Raw genomic sequence first — 16,072 nt, forward strand, 5'->3', positions numbered from 1 at the left:
CAGCGCAAGCAGAAGGGGCAGGCAGGAGCGATGTGGGAGTCCTCGCAGTAATCCAACAAAAATCAGCAGCGGAGAAGGGAAGAAGGAGAAACAGGTGAGGGTCATGTGCTCTGACCCCCAGGAATGATGTTTCTGTCAGTGCTACTGGGACAGAAAACACAGGGATGGCAAAACGCCAACAACGTGAAGCTTAGGTGGTGGGAACACAGGTGCCACTGTATGTCTTTACGACACTCTGCATCTTTCAGATCTCTCAAAATAAAAAAAATTTCACGTGAGTACATCCAGGTTTGGACCAGGGATGGCTATTTTCCCTCCACAAGGAAGGAAGGAAGAAAACATTCCTCCCTAGGCTAGGTTCACAAAGAAGCACCTGCCTGTTCTCCAGCATCACAACACGAATGCACACACGTGCACTCCAAACCCAGGCAGAAAGCCTAGCACAAATGTAAAACAGCCACACGTACAAACACCAACCACCTCCCAGGCAGCAGCACACCCACACGCCCCTCCAATGACTACCGCATCCACCACCACGCAAGGGTGTGTCCACACTGCCCGGCAGCATCACCGCCCGGCAGCATCACCACCCTACAAGTGCGTAAAATGTGACAGGTTCTGTTGGAGGGAATAAGAATCCCACTGCTAGATTACCATCAGCAGGCCCCGAGAGTTCAGGCTACCACTGTGGACAGTGGTAGCTGTCAGGACAAAGGCTGTCAGGACACAGAGCCCAGGGGTGAGACCCACCCAGCAATAAAGAGCAAACAGGAAAAAAGAAACTCACGCAATATAATTTTCCCCCGTCACTTTAACTGATCATAACTTTGTGAGTTTTAAAATCTGAATGCAGATGTAATAAGAACATGAGATCTTGAGAGAGGGACTAACAATTCCATCATCCGCCATTACTCAACTAAGCCCCTGCTCCTCTTCCTCAGCTCCTGAGGGTGATGCCAACGGTGGACAGGGAGCGGCATACTTACCTTTGTTTCTCCTCTCATCTTTGAAGCCCAGCGTCGTGAAGCCCGGGAGCAGCTTGCTGGAAAGTGAGCTCAGGTCCACCGGGTGTGTCTCCTCTTCTGCAACAGAGGACACAGGTGGCCGTGAGCAGACACCTTCTCTACATCACAAAGGATTTGTGTGGATGAAGTGGGGACAGGAACTCTAATGAGTTTACAAAAGTGAACCACTATTCCCATAACTAACTGCATTTCAATTCATAATTACCCCAAAGTCAACATAATGAAATACTTCACATCTCTGACCAGCACACCAACAATACATTTTCTGATTGACCACTCAACACCTCCAAAAAGAAATCTTATCCTGTATGCCACGACAGCAGAAGAGTGGAGCCTCTGTCTTCTGTGCATTCGTGACAGCGCGCCTGCAGGGCTGAATCCGTCCTCCACACACTGCTCGTCGGACTGCGCAGGGCCCCACAATGCCCCCTCGGAACCTCAATCTCCGTGTTTGCTCTCTAAGCTTAGTAGTGACTAATTCGCCTACTCTCCCTTATGGAGAACACTGTGACTCCTTCCAGCTGAAGACTGAAGAAACCGGTCAGCGTTTCTATTCTGTGTGCACCACTCGTCTAGGGCTGGGTGAAAGAACTCCACCAGGCACAAGCCCTGCAGGAGCCGCCCCACGTTTAGGCAAGACCAAGAGAAAGCAGGGAGACGCCGAGGCCAGCCCTCGCGCACTTTCATTCCCCTTGTGTGTGCCTATGAGTGCAGTACAAATCCTGGGGAATTACACTTTTCTCAAGGATGAGTTTTGAATTATTTTTCAAGGAGATGAAAAAGGGTAAGAAGTTCTTAAAGACCAAGAACATGTCCTATCAGGTTGTACAGACCCAGAACACATGTCCTCCTTCAAGAGCACCCTTGACTTAATTGTCAAATGGGTCTTTGACCTTCTGAAATCGCTGTCCAGCTTCACAGAGCAGAGGGTCCATGTGCTGGTGTCTGAGGAAGCAGTGCTGACTTAAGCCCTTGCTGATGTTATCAGCAAAGTTAGGCCTTGCAGGCTTCTCGGCAGCTTTTTGGGAGCGTGATGCCAAGTCCCACTGCCATCCTGAAGAACCCTGAGAAGGTATGACCAGCACTCTGGCCCCTCTGGACGACCACCCACGGTTGCCTCTCAGCACAGCATCATGTCAGGGGTGTGTGCAGGATCAGGAAGCCAACAGCTCCTCCTGCTGCCCCTTTACAATACGTGGTATCCACGTGACAAGTCCCTGGTCCCTGCATGTGAACGTCATCAGGACAGCATGCAGGCAACAGAAAGCCCATCCCACGCAGCCACACCCACCGTCAGGGTCCGGCTGGACGGTGTTGACCACGCTGTAGAGCAGGCTCCCATCTCCACTCCTCTTCAGGTAGCCCATCTGCAAGGAAGCACCACCTGAGTGTCTACCCCCTGGAAGGGCATCATTTGATTCCCACAGTTGAGATTTCTACCAAACCACAAATAAAATGGAGGCCAACAGCATGGCTTAACTTGGGTAAAACCCAGAATGCCACAAAAGTTATTAGTTTCTTCGTGAACAAATGCCTCTCGACCCAATGCAGGAATTCAGGGCTGGCCTGCTAGTGACAAGAGTGCACAGATGCACAATAGAGAACTTAGACTCCTTGTCATCCTCTAAAAGGGGCGCTTTCGAAACAAAAACCTTTACCCAGAAGCAAACACTGATAATCATTCACAAGCCTGAACAAAATGACATGAAACAAGATAGCCGGTCAACAAGATGTACTACCACCTGATGCTCCATCTCTAACGCTCGAGAACTTATTTCCTTTTAAAAACCCACCACCAAACACCACAATCCTGTCTACAGGCCTTCAGGAGGATCCAGGAAGAGGTGGCACCTCTGATGCGGATTCAGAGGGCTGTCTGTGCAGAGGATGGCCAGGCTCAGTGAGAAGGGGCCATCCACGCAGGTGACAGGTATCAGTTGGCCCGAGTGGAGTGGCCAGTGAGCAGTGTCAGAGCCCAGCCAAGGGGAGAGCAAATCGGGGGGAGAAGTGGGAGATAAGTGAAACGAGGCACTGATCAAATCAGTCTATAATGGGCAACAGGTTTCTCAGTTGCAAAACTGAAAGGGAAAAAAGCGATGTTGGATGGAATTGGAGATTTCAGTGTGAACATTACTTTCAGTAAATGTAAACACAGGCGCCAAATACAGACTTCCTTCTAGAAGCTGTGTATTATGTACATGGTGCATACATGTGCACATGCATTTCCCAGCTCTACCGCTGACAGGGCCTCACCCAGCACCCATATCTTGGTTCCTAAACAAGGTTCTCCACTAAGGGAACCAGGGCTGAAGCACAGCCTGCGGGCAGAGGAGTGCTGTCCGACACAAGGACCATGCCAGCCACACGGGCAATTTTTTTTTTTTGTCTTTTTTTTCATGACCGGTAAGGGGATCACAACCCTTGGCTTGGTGTTGCCTGCACCGCACTCAGCCAGTGAGCGCACCGGCCATACCTATATAGGATCCAAACCCGTGGCGGGAGCGCTGCTGCGCTCCCAAGTGCCACACTCTCCCAAGTGCGCCACGGGGCCAGCCCCCACATGGGCAATTTTAAACCTTCTATCAGGCTTACTAGGAAAACCAAACACAAACCAGTGAAGTTAATGTATTTCATATAACCCGACACATCCTAAATGTCACCATTCCAACACTCGTTACAAACAATCCAGTGTGCATCTCGAGGACTACCATGAGAAAGACTGTGCAGTTCTCACTAGGGAGCCTCATGCAGACGACTGCTGACGTGGTGAGACTGTGGACATGAGGAGGCCAAATAAAACATAGCAGGGTTAGTTTTAACTGTGTCCTTTCACTCCTGTTCACATGGCCACTTTGTAAGTTTAAAACCTCAGATAGGACTTGTGTTCTATCCCACCGGATGTGCTGGTCTAGGACCTCTTGTGCCAGAGAGGTGTCCAAAGGACAGTGGAGCCTGGTTCTGAGGATACAGCGCTCAGCTGGATGGGCTTACACCGGCAACATCTGGCAAGGTGGAGCAGCAGCATCGACACAACAGTAATGGTCAAACAGCGACCCATGAGCTACTGCAGGGATATGTGGTGGACAGAGTGGTACCTCACACAAATAGCTACCATGATAAAGGGAGCAGCCTGGCAGGCAGGGCCTCCATCAAGCAGTGGAGACAACGGGGTAACGAGGGATACGGCCAGGACAACGCTTCCACACCACTGTGGTGCTGGCCCTGCCAGTAAGGCACCCTGGACCCCTCCTGAGAAAACGGCCAGGGAGGGCTGAGGAATCAATCCTGACTGCAGGGGCCACAAGCAGCATGTGCTTTTGACCAGGGCACCCTGGGATTAAGGGTACCACAGTGGCACTCAGATGAGAACCTAACAATGCCCCAGTGTGAACCTCCTGATCCTGATGATGTGCTGGGTTATCCCAGCCCCGTCCTGGGAGGAAATACACAGTTGTTGTTTGGGGTTGAGTGGCACCCCCCTCACAGGATGGCCACGGGCACTACCTTGCCACCTGGCAGGAACCGGGTGATCCTGTCACGAGCCTCATCAGCTGCATGCTCCACCAAGGCCAGCACATGCTCCTCTGCGGTGCTGTCCGTCAGGCTGCAGGCGTTTCCCTCAGGCTCAAACACGCAGCTGCAGGGCAGGAGCACAGGCACATCACACACCCACCCTCACCAGTCAGCCCCCAACCTGGGCCTCTGCCAACACACCCCTCGGACAAGGAGGGCCAGCAGGGGCAACTCAGAGCACATCTCCACTCCTCTTACATCTCAAAGTGTTCCTCTTTGCTCCAACCATAACAAGACACTTTTATTAAAATCAAGCACACATGTAATAAGCCAAGTAGACACTCTTAACTTTTCATGTCTCAAATGCTTCAGTCACTTCCAGAACAAAAGAAATGTAAAATGACAGAAGCCACATCAGTTACAAAGGCATTAAAGGCACTATTAGAAAAAGTGAGAAAAACCCCTAAAAGGTTGAGCACAGCACTGGCAGCAGGGCGGGCAGAAGAGGCCCTGGAGCTACTGACAGCTGGCCAGGGCTGTGGGGCAGGTGCAGAGCAGCTCCCGCTGCTGTCCCCAAGGACCGGCCCAAGGGACAAGCTGAGACTTCTCAACCTTAGCAGCTAAATTAGGTGCTGGGCACAGACCCAAGGGGTTGGCCTCCCTCCTGCGGAAGGTTCTAGAGGTAGATGGGTGGCCCTGGGCTTGGGTCTGATAAGGTATTGGACAAGCCTGCCTGTGAGAATGACCAGGCTCTTGCCACTGATGTGCAGTGTGGCACCCTAGAGACCCAGCACAGAAGGAGCATCCAGAGCTCACGGTTCGGGGGCTCCTCGGCTCTGGGACTGCAAATCAAGCTTGGCCTTTGACACACACCATGTGTGACGTCAGGCAAACGCTGGCACAGAAGCCCAGAGCACTCTGCTGACCAGACCACAGGCTGTGAGATCTGGAGATCCAGAGGAAATAATGTAACTCTGCTGCTCTCTCTAAAGACCCTCAATCCCACAGATGAGGCAAGAAACCTCTGCTGACCAGACCACAGGCTGTGAGATCTGGAGATCCAGAGGAAATAATGTAACTCTGCCGCTCTCTCTAAAGACCCTCAATCCCACAGATGAGGCAAGAAACCTTAGCACCAAGATCACCCAAACCCAGCAGAGCAAGACCCTCCCCTTGAGTTAGGGGACCAAGGAGACCAGATAGCCACAACTTGCAGTCAACATTTCCACAGCAGAGAGAGGGTGGCAAGCGCATCAGCCGTGCCAGGAACACACAGGCCTCCGTGACCAACCTCTGAGATTGAGGCGGGTCACCGCTTTTACCACCAGAATGAGGCGCCCACAGCAGGCATGACCAAGCCCTCCGCCTGGTCACCTGTGCAGCATCCCGCCGCCCCTTCTGTTCAACCCGGGGGAGTCCCCCCACAACACACACAGGTTAGAACAGAGTGGCCACCAATTAGACACAATCATGAAAGAAAACATACTAGAATTTCCCTAAAGCTCTTTAAAACCAACTAATGACACAAACTTGAATTCAGTCTCAGTACTTAGCCACCACGAGGAGACAAAGGGCCTTGCAAAGACCCCTCTGGGTTTTGGATACAAAGGAAGGGGGCTCCCTGAAGGACCACCAGAGTCAGCTCAAGCCTGCTTCCTCCTTCCACAGCCTCCACATTCCTTGCCCTGGGGCTGTCCCCTCCCCCAGTTCAGTGTCTACACAGCCACAGAAGCAAGGAGCTCAGGGAATGTGCGCCTGTCATGGGGCAAGAAGGAAGCCACAGCCTCCACATTCCTTGCCCTGGGGCTGTCCCCTCCCCCAGTTCAGTGTCTACACAGCTACAGAAGCAAGGAGCTCAGGGAATGTGCGCCTGTCATGGGGCAAGAAGGAAGCCCCTGCACCCCAGTGTTGGCTGCCTAGAGCAGGCCCATTGTGTCTCCTGCGCTCTGGGGCAGCGCAAAGCCGAGGCTGCCAACAGGTGCTGTGTATGGGATGTGGTGGGGCTTCCTGGGAGCGAGGGGCCAATGAATGCCCAAAAGCAGTACACATGTGGCAACAGTGGCCACTAGTCAGCAGCAAGTGCTCCACAGCGTTGGCTGAGGGGCTCACTGTGCCACGCCTGGCCAGGGATGCTCAGGGCTGTCTCAGCCCCTCTGCCTCCTGCATGCATCCGTGGGACAAGCTGTTCTGTGGTTGAGGGATGGAGGTGTGACAGCACACAGACAGCACAGGTCAGAGAGCAACAAAACCACTGCCCAGAGCTGCTATGTGGGACCCCGGAGTCTTCTGACATCTCCCGCTAACTATGGTGACACTACCTATGTACAGTCACCTCATTCTTGAGGTAAGCAGGGTCACTTCCCTCTGAAATACAGACGCTCCTTGATCTACGATGAGGCTACGTCACGGTAAACCCATTGGGTGTGTGGAAAATTCACTTAGAATGCCTCACCGAACATCACAGCTTAGCCTAGCCCACTTCAAACATGCTCAGAACACTCCCATTAGCCTACAGTTGGGCAGAATCTAACACAAAGCCTACTTCATAATAGTGTTGGATATCTTGTCGTTTTCTGAATACTGAAAATGAAAAGCAGAAGGTATGAGCACTCAAAGTAGGGTTTGTACTGAATGCACATCACTTCTCAAAACTGTAAAGTCGAAAAGCCCCAAGTCCCACCACCGTAAGTCGGGACTGTCTCCCAGGTCTAGGGAAGCACTGCAGGACAGCACTGCCAGGTCCCCAGCGCCTCAGAAGGCCTGCGTATAGGACCCACACCCCCGGACTCTGAAGAACACGCTCCTCCCTCCAGGAAGAGCCTGCACATGCAAGACGTCTGTCTCCCTCACCCACTCTCACCAGTGAAGCACCTGCTTTCCTGACTGTGGGTGCTCAACTCCGAGAGGCAAACACATTTCCATGGAGCCATTACCTGATAACTTCTCTACTTGGCTTTTTGGACTTCTTGGCAGTTTCTACTTGTACAGGTACAACTTCAGGAACGGGTTCCTCAACAGCTGTATCTTCATTGCCCAGAAGAGCTGCCTGCTGAGAAAAATCCATGTCCTGCATAAACGACATGCTGCGCTTCAAAGCTAACAGCCGCTCCTAGAATCAGAAAGGACAGAGCAGCAGGGACTTTACCTCTCCCTCACAGCCAAGGCACCATGACGATGGGATGGGATGGGGATGGCCACAGCCTCACCTGGCCTAAGGGCTAACTTTCCACGGCGGTGCAGCGGGAGGTGGTCACGGGGGCTCAACACCAAAGGGTGCAGCCCACTGACTGGATGGTGACAGCTCAGAGCCAGCAGAGGGGAACGGGCCAGTGTGGCACATGCTGCACCTCACCTGCACTTGACGCACACAGCCTGGCTCATGCGCAGATCTGGGAAGCGACTCAGGCTGGCCAAGGAGGACAAGGACGTCCTGCCTGGATTCAGTGAGGCACCCACACAAAACAAACCCCCAAGACTGGCTGCAATCCAGTGAGACTGACACCCAGGCTTGAGATCAACAGAACCGGAACTTTCCACCAGCCCTAAGGAGACATTACAGCTAAGTCATGGGCAGGTGCATGAAGGGAGAGGGCCATGGGGAGGGCAGCCAGGGACATCTACCCTAGAGCAGAGGGGTCAACACCATGACGGGAACAGATGGATGGAGCGTGCTGTTCACTGTGACTTTCTGTTTAGGCATGAGAACGTAGAGCAGAGCCCTCGCGCCCTCTGGCTCGCTGCTGCCGGCGGGCTTACTTTGCTCATCATCTTAAAGCCTGCATGAAGGATCTTCTTGGCGAGCTTGTAGTACACAGTGTCTGGTCTGTTGTACGTCATGGCATTATCACACATCAGTTTGAAATCTGCCTGGAAAGAAGAAAGAAAAGCCAACCAAGTTTGGGACACAACGTGGACGACAGCACAGAGCTCTAGTGGAAGACAAACTCAGTGCTCTGATCTCAAAAACAACTTTTAAGAATGCAGGGAAATTTTCATGGTTGTTCGCTGGTCTTTACTTGCATGAAAAATTTTCCATTAAAGAGTTAGTCAAAGTCTACAACTTCTTTCTGAACACAATCCACACACTCTATAAGAGGAAAAACGAGGACTTCCTGTGCTTCCTTCTCTTCTCAAGCCCTCTCCCTATGTTTGGGAGAATCAGACATAAATAGGAATGAAAAGAAGTAAAAATTTGTTTCTTTCAAGTAAAAGTCAAGGGACAAAGTATAGGGCTGGGGCACAGTCATGTCCTCTGTCTCTGGGATTTTCCCACAGAATAGAATTTAAATTCTGAAAAAGACTTCCCACAAGTAAGGACAGCCTTGTTAAACAACCCACAGAATAGAATTTAAATTCTGAAAAAGACTTCCCACAAGTAAGGACAGCCTTGTTAAAGTACCTTCACAGTACCTTATTTGGAAACATCAGTATTTCACCATCACAACAAGTTACTCGGAATGTGCCTCTTGCTTGCGAGTGATATCAGCAGCTTACAGAATGACCCCTGAAGCCAGCCCCACTCAGGGAGCGCGTGCCACCAGGGCCTTACCAAGTTACTGTTCCCAAGCCCCACTGCCGGCACTGTGCCAGTGTCCCCAGGGCAGGCACGGAGGCCATGGAGCCCTGTCCATCACACATCCCACTTACTCCCTTGTTGGGGACACGTACCGAAGTGGACACTGCTCACCTCGCAGCTTTATCACCAGGCAAGTGGCCACGGAAGGGGTCCACAGCTAAGAAATGTGGCAAACTTTATGGCATGGACTACTGCTAATGACCTGCCCTCTGGCTCTGCCTAATTCTCTCATAAAAATTTTCTTTCCTTTTCTCCTACTCTCCTTTAGTCTGTCGTGTTGTTTCTGTTAGTCAGCAAACTCTTCCATAAATGTCTCCAGTAAATAAAAAGTCAAGCTTTTCCAAAGTTAGTACAATCTAAGAAGTAAACCTAATGTCTTTTTCTAAATGATATTAATGCCAAAGTTACCAAGCATTCATTCTCATTTTCCTCCTGGTTTCAAAGTCAATAGCAATTTTTAACTCTCACAGCTGGTATCAAAAAGTAGAAAGACTTAAGAGCAAGTCCTCAGAAAATATAAAAATTATTATTCTAAAAAAGGTAAGCTCCCTATTATTACGAGACAAAGCCAAGAATTAGAAAAATCAAGCTTCTAAAACTATTCTCAAACCAGGCCAAATTGGACACAACATTGCTTGAATCGACATGTCCGGTTTAGTCCAGCACAGTAACCAAATAAAAAAAGAAGCACATTTCTAATAGCACGCAACACAGTTTAACTTCCAGACCAAAAGCCAAGAATTAGAAAAATCAAGCTTCTAAAACTATTCTCAAACCAGGCCAAATTGGACACATCATTGCTTGAATCGACATGTCCGGTTTAGTCTAGCACAGTAACCAAATAAAAAAAGAAGCACATTTCTAATAGCACGCAACACAGTTTAACTTCCAGACCAAAACAGAGATGATGTTTACAAACAACGCATTTCCTTAATGCTATTTTTGTGACACATTACTCACACACAGAAACACCCGTGAATGCTCACCTAATGTGAGTGAGGTCATAACTGGACATAAACACAAACAGCTTTGCAAAAATTATTTCAGGAAATGAAATTAATTTACCTTAAATTCTGTGACTGACTTGTACTCATTAGCTACAATTTTGTCTTTCATTGTGCCAAAATCCATGGGATGTTTTATTATCATTGAATATCCAGGAGCAATTGCATCCGTGACGGGAAAAGCAAAAAATCCATGAGGATCTTTTCTGAAAGCAAAGACATCTTTAGTGAAAAACCCTAGACTGCTAATGGTACAAATTCCATAGAATCCATAAGTTTGATACAACTGACCAAATTTTAAGTTTGTTTCTTAAAAATAAAAAATTATAAAATGTGTATGCCTTTTGAGATGGTGATACGTATTTTGGACACAATACAAATTCCATGAGTGTCTGACTACTGTCACTGTCCTGGCTCCAGCCTTGACATGCACATACAAGCTGTCTCTGACGCTTTGCCTCATGCAACCATCCCTGCAGAGTGGACATCCTGCAACCATCCCTGCTCGTGGAGCTGAGGGTCCACGAGCCCCACGGCCCTGCTCCCGACTGCCACTCTGCACAGTCTATCCCCCACTGTACTGGGAGTCACCTCGTGATGGGGGGAGGGGGACAGTACCTCAGAGCAAAGAAAGAGAAGACTGCACACATCCCTAAGCACAGGCTCTTTAGAAGCACTCAAGGCTCACCTCTGGAGCTGGCGGAGGAAATGCTCCAGGAGCTGCTGAATGGGTGTGCTCTCGCTCTCAGCTGACAATTTTTAAAAAAAGTAAAAAAATAAAATTGAACAGAAAGATTTTAGTACTTCACAGAGCTCCGATTTCATAGTATTTATTTACCTATTTTGTGTCTTATAGCACTTTAAGCAAGAACCGAGGATACAAAGATAAATAGGACACAGCTTGGCAAAGGAAACCCACAGCTCCCCTTAAGACCCCTTAACATGCCCTTAATTCAACAATATGGAGCTGTCACTTATCAATCCATTTTCAGCTCATACCACTACTGGCCTGGTACATCCTAGACAAGGCATGAAACAGGAAACAAGGGCTTTGTACACAGAGGCTGATCCTGGAGTTGCTGATTTCCTCAACTTCTGGTTATGCCTCTGCTCATTAGCAAGATGGAGATAAAAAAAACCGCACACCATAACAGGAAACAAGGGCTTTGTACACAGAGGCTGATCCTGGAGTTGCTGATTTCCTCAACTTCCGGTTATGCCTCTGCTCCTCATTAGCAAGATGGAGATAAAAAACCGCACACCACATGGAGATAAAAAAAACCGCACACCATGTGGGGGTTCTTCTGAGGACTGTAGTTGTTAACTACACCTCAAAGGGCAGTTCCCCAACAGTGATGATCTTATGAGTGACCAGGGTATGTGCCAGAAAGCAACATCTCAACATTATCTCTTCAGGCATACTGTAGGGATGGGGACATGTTGGATATAGAACCTCAAACAGGTAATTAATTGAAGTAAGTTAACAATCACCAACAACTACTTTAACTTTTGAAACATATCCATCTAACTAACTGGGTTTTGGCCCTGACCTCCTCCACTCACCAACATGCCTGGCCACAACCCTGTGAACGCTACCATGGCAATAACTTGAACAGGAGAGGGGGTTGCCAGAAAACAGTATCCCTTCCCCACAATGGCTGCAATATGTAATACCTCCTACCTCCCCTAGTAAATCGGAGCTGACCAAACCCAAAATCAGGAAAAGAAATGCCTGAGGAACAAAGTGACCAAAAACTCAGAGGTCATGAGCATTCCAGAACCTTCCTCTGGTGGAGCTGGCATGGTTTCTGATGGCCTGAATAACTGACTCCACACTGGTCTCCCACACCTGATGTCCCAGTGCCTGGCTGCCTCGGTTTCCCTGTAATTTGGGAAGCACTGATGCTGTGGGTCTGTAGGAAGAGAAACCCCTTGTGAGTACAAATGCCCCAAACGTGGAAAATCATGTGTGTGAAGGTTGGGGGTGGGGGGAACCCAAAAGGTAAGACTTTGTCAGTTGGGAATTCTAGCCAAATGCCACCCCTGGTCAATGGTGCTCACAACAGACATTTCAGTGAAGACTTCCAATTTCCTTGTTCCACCCTATGGTCACCTCAAGCAATTCCACACCTACCATTCAGGCCCTTAGGTCCCTTCTTTCCAATGGGAATTATCTGCATTTTCATTGACATTCACATCTTTTACAAGTTTAATTGACAGGGAGCTACTCTCCTGATGCTGCTATATTTGGGATAGGAAGGGTAGATAAAACTAAACTTTTGGACCCAGGCTTGGTATTTTTTCTGTAAAAGCCACATAAAAAATAGTCAAGGCTTTGACAACCACATGCTTGATCGCTGTGGCCTACACCTCTTTGGCTCTCTTTACAAGTCTTTGAAATTGTATAACCATTCTTAGCTCAAGAATTAAAAAAAATAAGTAAATAAATAAACTTAGAAAGGCCTCAAGCAGTACTTGACTGAAGCCTGCCCTAGACACTCAAAGACAGCAGGAACCCTAGACACAGGCAACAGCTGGTGTGAGGCACTGGAAGAGAAAACCCAGTTCTCTTCTCTTCCATGATTCTCCCCAAGAGCAAGAAGACATGGTGCCAGCCCCTGGGGTACAATGACAACACTCCAGCACTCTAGGAAAGCCTCTAGAAAGACAGATGCTTGCCTGGCTGTGTGCGGCAGGCACGGATGGGCCGATCAGGGGGCGGCTCCACCTCCACCTTCTTCCCAGGGTCGAAGTCGCCAGCCTCGCCCTCTGAGCCACCGTGTTCCCTCTCTCGCTTCCGCTTCTTTTCCTCCTGTGAGGCGGTGGAGGGGACAAAAGCATTAAAGTGCCTGGGGTCTAGTCCCAGACTGGTGACACTTAGAAACTTAAACACATCTGCCTCAATCACACCCTCAGCCCGCAAGGGGAGACTCAAAGCTATGCGAGAAAGATCCTGTACTAGAAACACTTCTCACCACATGCCCTTCCCAATGAAGACCCTGCTGCAGGGCCGGCCAAGCAATGATGCCCAAGGCGCCTGGAACCGAGGCAGCTGACCTACGTGGCCTGCACTCTGCTACACACTGGGCGTCCCTCTGCCAAGGCCAGGCCGGCAGCGCCATCTACATCCCAGGCGCCCGCTAGCAGCTGCGGCCAGCCACACTTCCTCACCTTTCGTTTCCTCCTTTCCTCGTCATCCAGACGCTTCTCCTTCTCTGACTTCTTCTTCTTCTTTTTCTTCTTCTCTCTGTGCCTCTCTCGCTCATGGTCTGACCTATCGTCGTAGTAACTGGAGTCGTGACCAGACCCTGAGAGTTCAGTCACCTCACTGCCCCCAACCTTCAGGACCAGCTTCAGAGGCTTCTCCAAAGGCTTGTCTGCGTAATCTGCGGAGACACAGACGGTGGCTTTCTCCGATGCCGAGGGACAGGCACTACCCAGCTGGGTGGCAGCACAGGGCGGAGGAGCTGGTCTTGCCAAGGTGGAGAGCAAGGAGCTACCAAAACCGCCAGGGAAGGACGGAGGAGCAAACCACGAGGGCTGCGTGCTTCCCCTCCCTTCCCTTCTGCAGGGGACATCACGGAGAACGCTGTGCGGGACACAGTTCACATTGCCCGTCCAGAGGAAACTGGGACCTAGGACCTAGAAGCCAGATCCCTGCCCCCGTGGCTTGCCACAACCACCTGTGCCGCTGGCACCGGATGAGCCACTGCGGGGGGGCGGGGGGGGAGGCAAGGCCCGGGGACCAGCAAAAAGTTGCGCTCCGCTGCTCTCCTCCGGAGGGTGAGGGCCCTGGCCTGTGGCCCTCGTGCAGGAGCCTCTTCTGGAACCCCCAGCCAGGACCCCTCCAGCACCCACCCGAGCTCCCAGGTCCTCCGCCCACGTTCCCGGAACCCCCTCCGTCCCGGAGGGCCCGGACTCCCTGCGCCCAAGACCCCGAGACCCCGCTCGCTTACCGGGCCCCGCCCCCCACCTACGTCTGGGCACCCGCCCGCGATACCGGCCCGACGCACACCCAGGACCCCAACCTCCAAGCCTGAAACCCCTACCCCCGACCTGGAACGCCGCCCTTGTTCCTGGGACCCCTGCCCAAGACCCCAATGATGGTCGGGGAACACCCTCCCGCGTGCCTGAGACCCCCAACCCGCAATCTTGGGCTCCACCCCGTGCCTAGAACCCCGCCCCCGGGCGCCCGTCGCGCCGCCCACAGTCTACCGAGTTCATGAGTGGGAATTATGGGAGCTTTGAAAGAGCATGGACATGTTGGGGCAAGTTTGTCACCAGCGGATACCTGAAACTTATCTCTAAGGAAGAGAGCTGTGCGGTTCTCATCTTATAAAGAACCAGTTTTGAAGAATAGGCTTGGCACTAAGATTTTGCTAATGAGGTAGGCCACCCTATTCTTTAATTAGGACTGATGTTTGTGGCATCGTCAGAGTTTTGTTCTTACCAAAATGTGATGCCGACATGCGTGGTTTCAGACAGTCTGGGGGGAAGGAAGAGTATTCCAGCGCATTGTGAAGGGCGGCTGAGCACAGCCCAGCCAGAGGGCATCGGGGCTATCCATCGCAAGTTTTCATGTTCTCACCTACAGATTCACCTACAGGTATTTATCTTAACAGGCAGTAATGCAGTTTGGTGGATATATGTGAAAAAATGCTTATGATGTATTGTTAATAATAAGTGATTTGAAATATTTTAATTCTGTACCCATCAGAGATTGGTCAAACGAATTTGATAGATAACATCTACACCAAATATGATATTGCCATTTAAAGAATAGAATAGCTTTCTATCTACTGATAGAAAGATGTCCCCAAGCTGTGGTAAGTGGGAAAAGGCACATGTTAGAAAACTGTGGTGGAACTCAACATTTGGTTAGATGTATGTGCGTATCATGGACTGTAACATCTTTGAGGTTGGATTTAGGGGACTGGCTTTATTACATATAACAACCTTTTCTTGTAATCTAAGAGCTAGGGTTTCTTTAACATACTATACATTACAATCAGTATTTTTGGACTTTAGCATCTACTTTGTGGAGCTGGGGTTAAAGAGTAAGACATTTTGAACCTGTGCAGATTTATTCTGTTTTCTTCCTGACACAGCCCATCGACCTGAGCGCATGCACTCTTGCACTTCACATCTTCCAGCTGAATGAAGAAGGCCCCAGCAGTGAAAATTTGGAGGAAGAGGCAGAAAATATAATTGCGGCAAATCACTGGGTTCTGCCTGCAGGTACAGGCTGTCAGTAGGGGCGTGTGGGGCAGGCCAAGTAAAGCCAAGGTCAGGAAGGCACACACCGTAGGCTGGCCACATCAGTTCACTGAGGAGATTTTGTCTGTCCACTTGGTTTGAAGGATTTTTACAATGTTTTACCTTTTATGGAAAGTACAGGTTGAGTAGCCCTTATCCAAAGTGCTTAGAACCAGAAGTGTTTCAGATTTCAGATTTTTTTCAGGTTTTGGAATATTTTCAGAGTATGTACCAGTTGAGCATCCCTAACCCTAAATCTGAAAAGCTCCAATGAGTGTTTCCTTTGAGCATTATATCAACGCTCGACAAGTTTTTTTCTTTTTTTTTTTTGTCTTTTTTGTCTTTTTCAGTGTCCGGCAACGGATCGCAACCCTCAGTGTTGCCCCCGTACCGGACCGGGGAACGGCAACGGGATCGCAACCCTCGGCGCCGCTCCCGCGCCTCGCTCAGCCAGTGAGCGGGAACCAGTCTGTATGTGGGACCCGACCCCTCGGGCGGGAGCGCCGCCGCGCTTCCCAAGCAGCGCACTGTAGCAGTGCGCCACCGGGCCGGCCCCAACAGGTTTCTGTTTTTGGTGCATTTCAGAGCTTCGGACTAGAAATGCTCAACCTATATACCATGAAAGAGGAAAGTAGAGATTTCCAGGATGAGGCTGCGTTGCTCCTTGGGACAGTGCCACATAGGTGTCAGCTGCCTAG

General features: G+C 50.2%; 2 protein-coding genes across 2 annotated transcripts in view; one reads left to right on the top strand and one right to left on the bottom strand.

Annotated features, from left to right (window-relative positions):
* BRD9 (bromodomain containing 9) overlaps window positions 1–13,470 on the bottom strand; it is a 35,909-nt gene extending 22,439 nt beyond the window's left edge. Inside the window, exons 1-9 of the mRNA XM_008576980.1 lie at window positions 13,290–13,470; window positions 12,798–12,930; window positions 10,807–10,867; window positions 10,180–10,319; window positions 8,295–8,405; window positions 7,472–7,587; window positions 4,530–4,662; window positions 2,317–2,392; window positions 987–1,082 (exon numbers count right to left, since the gene is read on the bottom strand). Of these exons, the coding sequence (XP_008575202.1) occupies window positions 987–1,082; window positions 2,317–2,392; window positions 4,530–4,662; window positions 7,472–7,587; window positions 8,295–8,405; window positions 10,180–10,319; window positions 10,807–10,867; window positions 12,798–12,930; window positions 13,290–13,384 (961 nt within the window). The 5' untranslated portion in view covers window positions 13,385–13,470. The remainder of the gene's footprint in view (window positions 1–986; window positions 1,083–2,316; window positions 2,393–4,529; window positions 4,663–7,471; window positions 7,588–8,294; window positions 8,406–10,179; window positions 10,320–10,806; window positions 10,868–12,797; window positions 12,931–13,289) is intronic.
* A 1,545-nt stretch (window positions 13,471–15,015) lies between these two features.
* The window catches only part of TRIP13 (thyroid hormone receptor interactor 13), a 17,244-nt gene continuing 16,187 nt past the window's right edge, over window positions 15,016–16,072 (top strand). The window contains exons 1-2 of the mRNA XM_008576986.1: window positions 15,016–15,036; window positions 15,227–15,356. Of these exons, the coding sequence (XP_008575208.1) occupies window positions 15,016–15,036; window positions 15,227–15,356 (151 nt within the window). The remainder of the gene's footprint in view (window positions 15,037–15,226; window positions 15,357–16,072) is intronic.

The sequence above is a fragment of the Galeopterus variegatus genome, unplaced genomic scaffold, assembly GCF_000696425.1.
Source record: "Galeopterus variegatus unplaced genomic scaffold, G_variegatus-3.0.2 Scaffold1437, whole genome shotgun sequence".
Classification (NCBI taxonomy): domain Eukaryota; kingdom Metazoa; phylum Chordata; class Mammalia; order Dermoptera; family Cynocephalidae; genus Galeopterus; species Galeopterus variegatus.